The 2,105-nt window shown below is 34.8% G+C and overlaps 2 protein-coding genes across 2 annotated transcripts; both read right to left on the bottom strand.

Annotated features, from left to right (window-relative positions):
- Positions 1-188: 188 nt before the first annotated feature.
- On the bottom strand, positions 189-535 carry Pmar_PMAR014777 (hypothetical protein; the record flags this gene model as incomplete). The annotated part of the gene is made up of 1 exon (XM_002781755.1): positions 189-535. A coding segment is annotated over one exon (347 nt), but the record flags the coding sequence as incomplete, so codon positions are not given.
- Positions 536-691: 156 nt separating this feature from the next.
- Pmar_PMAR014776 (hypothetical protein) lies at positions 692-1,219 on the bottom strand (the record flags this gene model as incomplete). The annotated part of the gene is made up of 3 exons (XM_002781754.1): positions 692-697; positions 733-900; positions 1,181-1,219. The coding sequence occupies 3 exons, from the start codon at positions 1,217-1,219 to the stop codon at positions 692-694; spliced, it is 213 nt and encodes a 70-aa protein (XP_002781800.1).
- Positions 1,220-2,105: the final 886 nt, after the last annotated feature.

Raw genomic sequence — 2,105 nt, 5'->3', positions numbered from 1 at the left:
TTGTAGCTTGCCATATATTTTAATCTTATAACGTCCTGTTTCCATATCAGTCTTGATAGCACCAGCTAACTTGAATAGGTTATATCTAGTAGATAATAATAAACATTTATGAGGGATGGATAATGGGGGAAGTGATGATGATGAAGAAGAACAGCCAACTCCCACCATCACCATCACCACCGACTTACAGTTCCTCCAATGTAATATCATTAGGTAAACCACTAATATATATATTAGGATTATTCTCATCTTTAACTCTAGCTTTCCATAATCCTGCCTGTTGTTTTAATTTTTTCCTAGCACGATATTCTCTTCGTTTCTTTCTTTTAGCCTCCTTATCAGGATCATCTAATGGTACATACACTTCTGTCTTACTAGCCCTCTGCTTCTGCTCATCATTATCACCATCATGTTGTTGCTGTTGTTTGGATAGCAGCACATTGTTGTGTGTAGTATTATTATTATTGATAATAAGACCATCTATTAACCCTTCATTACGGCATAATGTTTCATATTCGTCCCATAATAACCACATCTATAAATGATGATGTTGATAATAGTGATTATGATTATTATTATTACCTTATTGGGTCTATCCCAGAAATATGTTAAATCACAATAACCCTCTTTCTGTGCAACAATACATGATGTACATTGTCGTATCTCTGTTGATGGTATCTATAACTATCAATTAATACTAATAACACTACTATTCCATATAATAATAATTACCTTATCTAGAGGTAATCTCTGAGATAATATATCCTCCTCCTTATTATTATTATCATCGTTGTTGTTGAGTGTATCCATATCATGTATTAGATCTGTTGCTTGCTTTAACGATCTCCATTCATCGCTACCATCATTTTCATCATCTCCTTCCCCTCGAGCTTTCCATACCTATTATTATTATGATCATCATATTATACTGTGTAATAGTATTAAGTAGTAGTAGTAGTAGTAGTAGTAGTAGTAGTAGTAGTAGTAGTAGTAGTAGTAGTAGTAGTAGTAGTAGTAGTACTTGTGTTGTATGAGTTAATGTACCAACATCAAATAATACTCCCATTTGGGATACAGTATATGGACCTCTAATATGTTGTCTAGCCACCTTAGTATCAATAAACCACCATAATGATGATGATGAAGGCCCCATTATGGTGGAGGCTTCCCCTTCCACCACATTATCTTGGGACCCAGCAGTAGCAGCAGTAGCAGTCATGGTATCACTAATACTACCGACGATACTACTAGCCGGATGATGGAGTAAGAAAAAGGGTAGGATACTCTACCATAGGAGGTAATTAATGATTGATATACTAATAATAACACAACTCCTCCTTCTCCTGCTCCTCATCATCATCATCATCCTTCTCCTTCGTTATCTCTATCATCTGATGTTGAAATAGTGCTGGTAATAATAAAGAGCAACACAACTTCATAATTCATCATTATCATCTGCTAGGTGTATAGTTCCATTACCATCATCATTAGTAATATGATGATCTCTTCTTCCTTCTTCTTGTGATATTGATATCATAGCACCTCCATCTACTACCCATATATACTCTTTAGTATTACCACATGCAACTTCTCTATCCCCTATAATAGGACATCCAGGACAGTTACCTTCATGATATTGATACTTGATTGATGATGTTAAATATTTACCTACCATTTATCATCATAATTTACTACCATCTAGTACCCTTCTTAATACTACTACTACTACTACTTACCAGTAGCCTTATGTCGTAATGCAATTAACGATGATGATTTAGTAGTGGTAGTATATAGCCAATATTGGTGGTGGTTCCTCCCACTTTCCTTACATTCTACTACCCAATCATCATGACCATCATAACCTGTTACTTCCTGTTGACCCGATAGATTAGAAGGATCCCTATAACTACTAATACTACTTATTATTAGTGTTATTACTACCTATGACTATGTAAATATTTACCAGTTGATACATGTTTTAGCCTTATACTAGATCCACATTGTATATTATGCCCACTGAGACACTCGTCATGATCATCATAATCATCATCCTTGTCATCGACTCCTCCTTCTATTAACCAATAAACATCACTGCTTATATCTAT

The sequence above is a fragment of the Perkinsus marinus genome (assembly GCF_000006405.1).
Source record: "Perkinsus marinus ATCC 50983 genomic scaffold scf_1104296941598, whole genome shotgun sequence".
Taxonomy (NCBI): domain Eukaryota; phylum Perkinsozoa; order Perkinsida; family Perkinsidae; genus Perkinsus; species Perkinsus marinus.
This window is presented reverse-complemented; position numbering and strand designations above follow the sequence as displayed.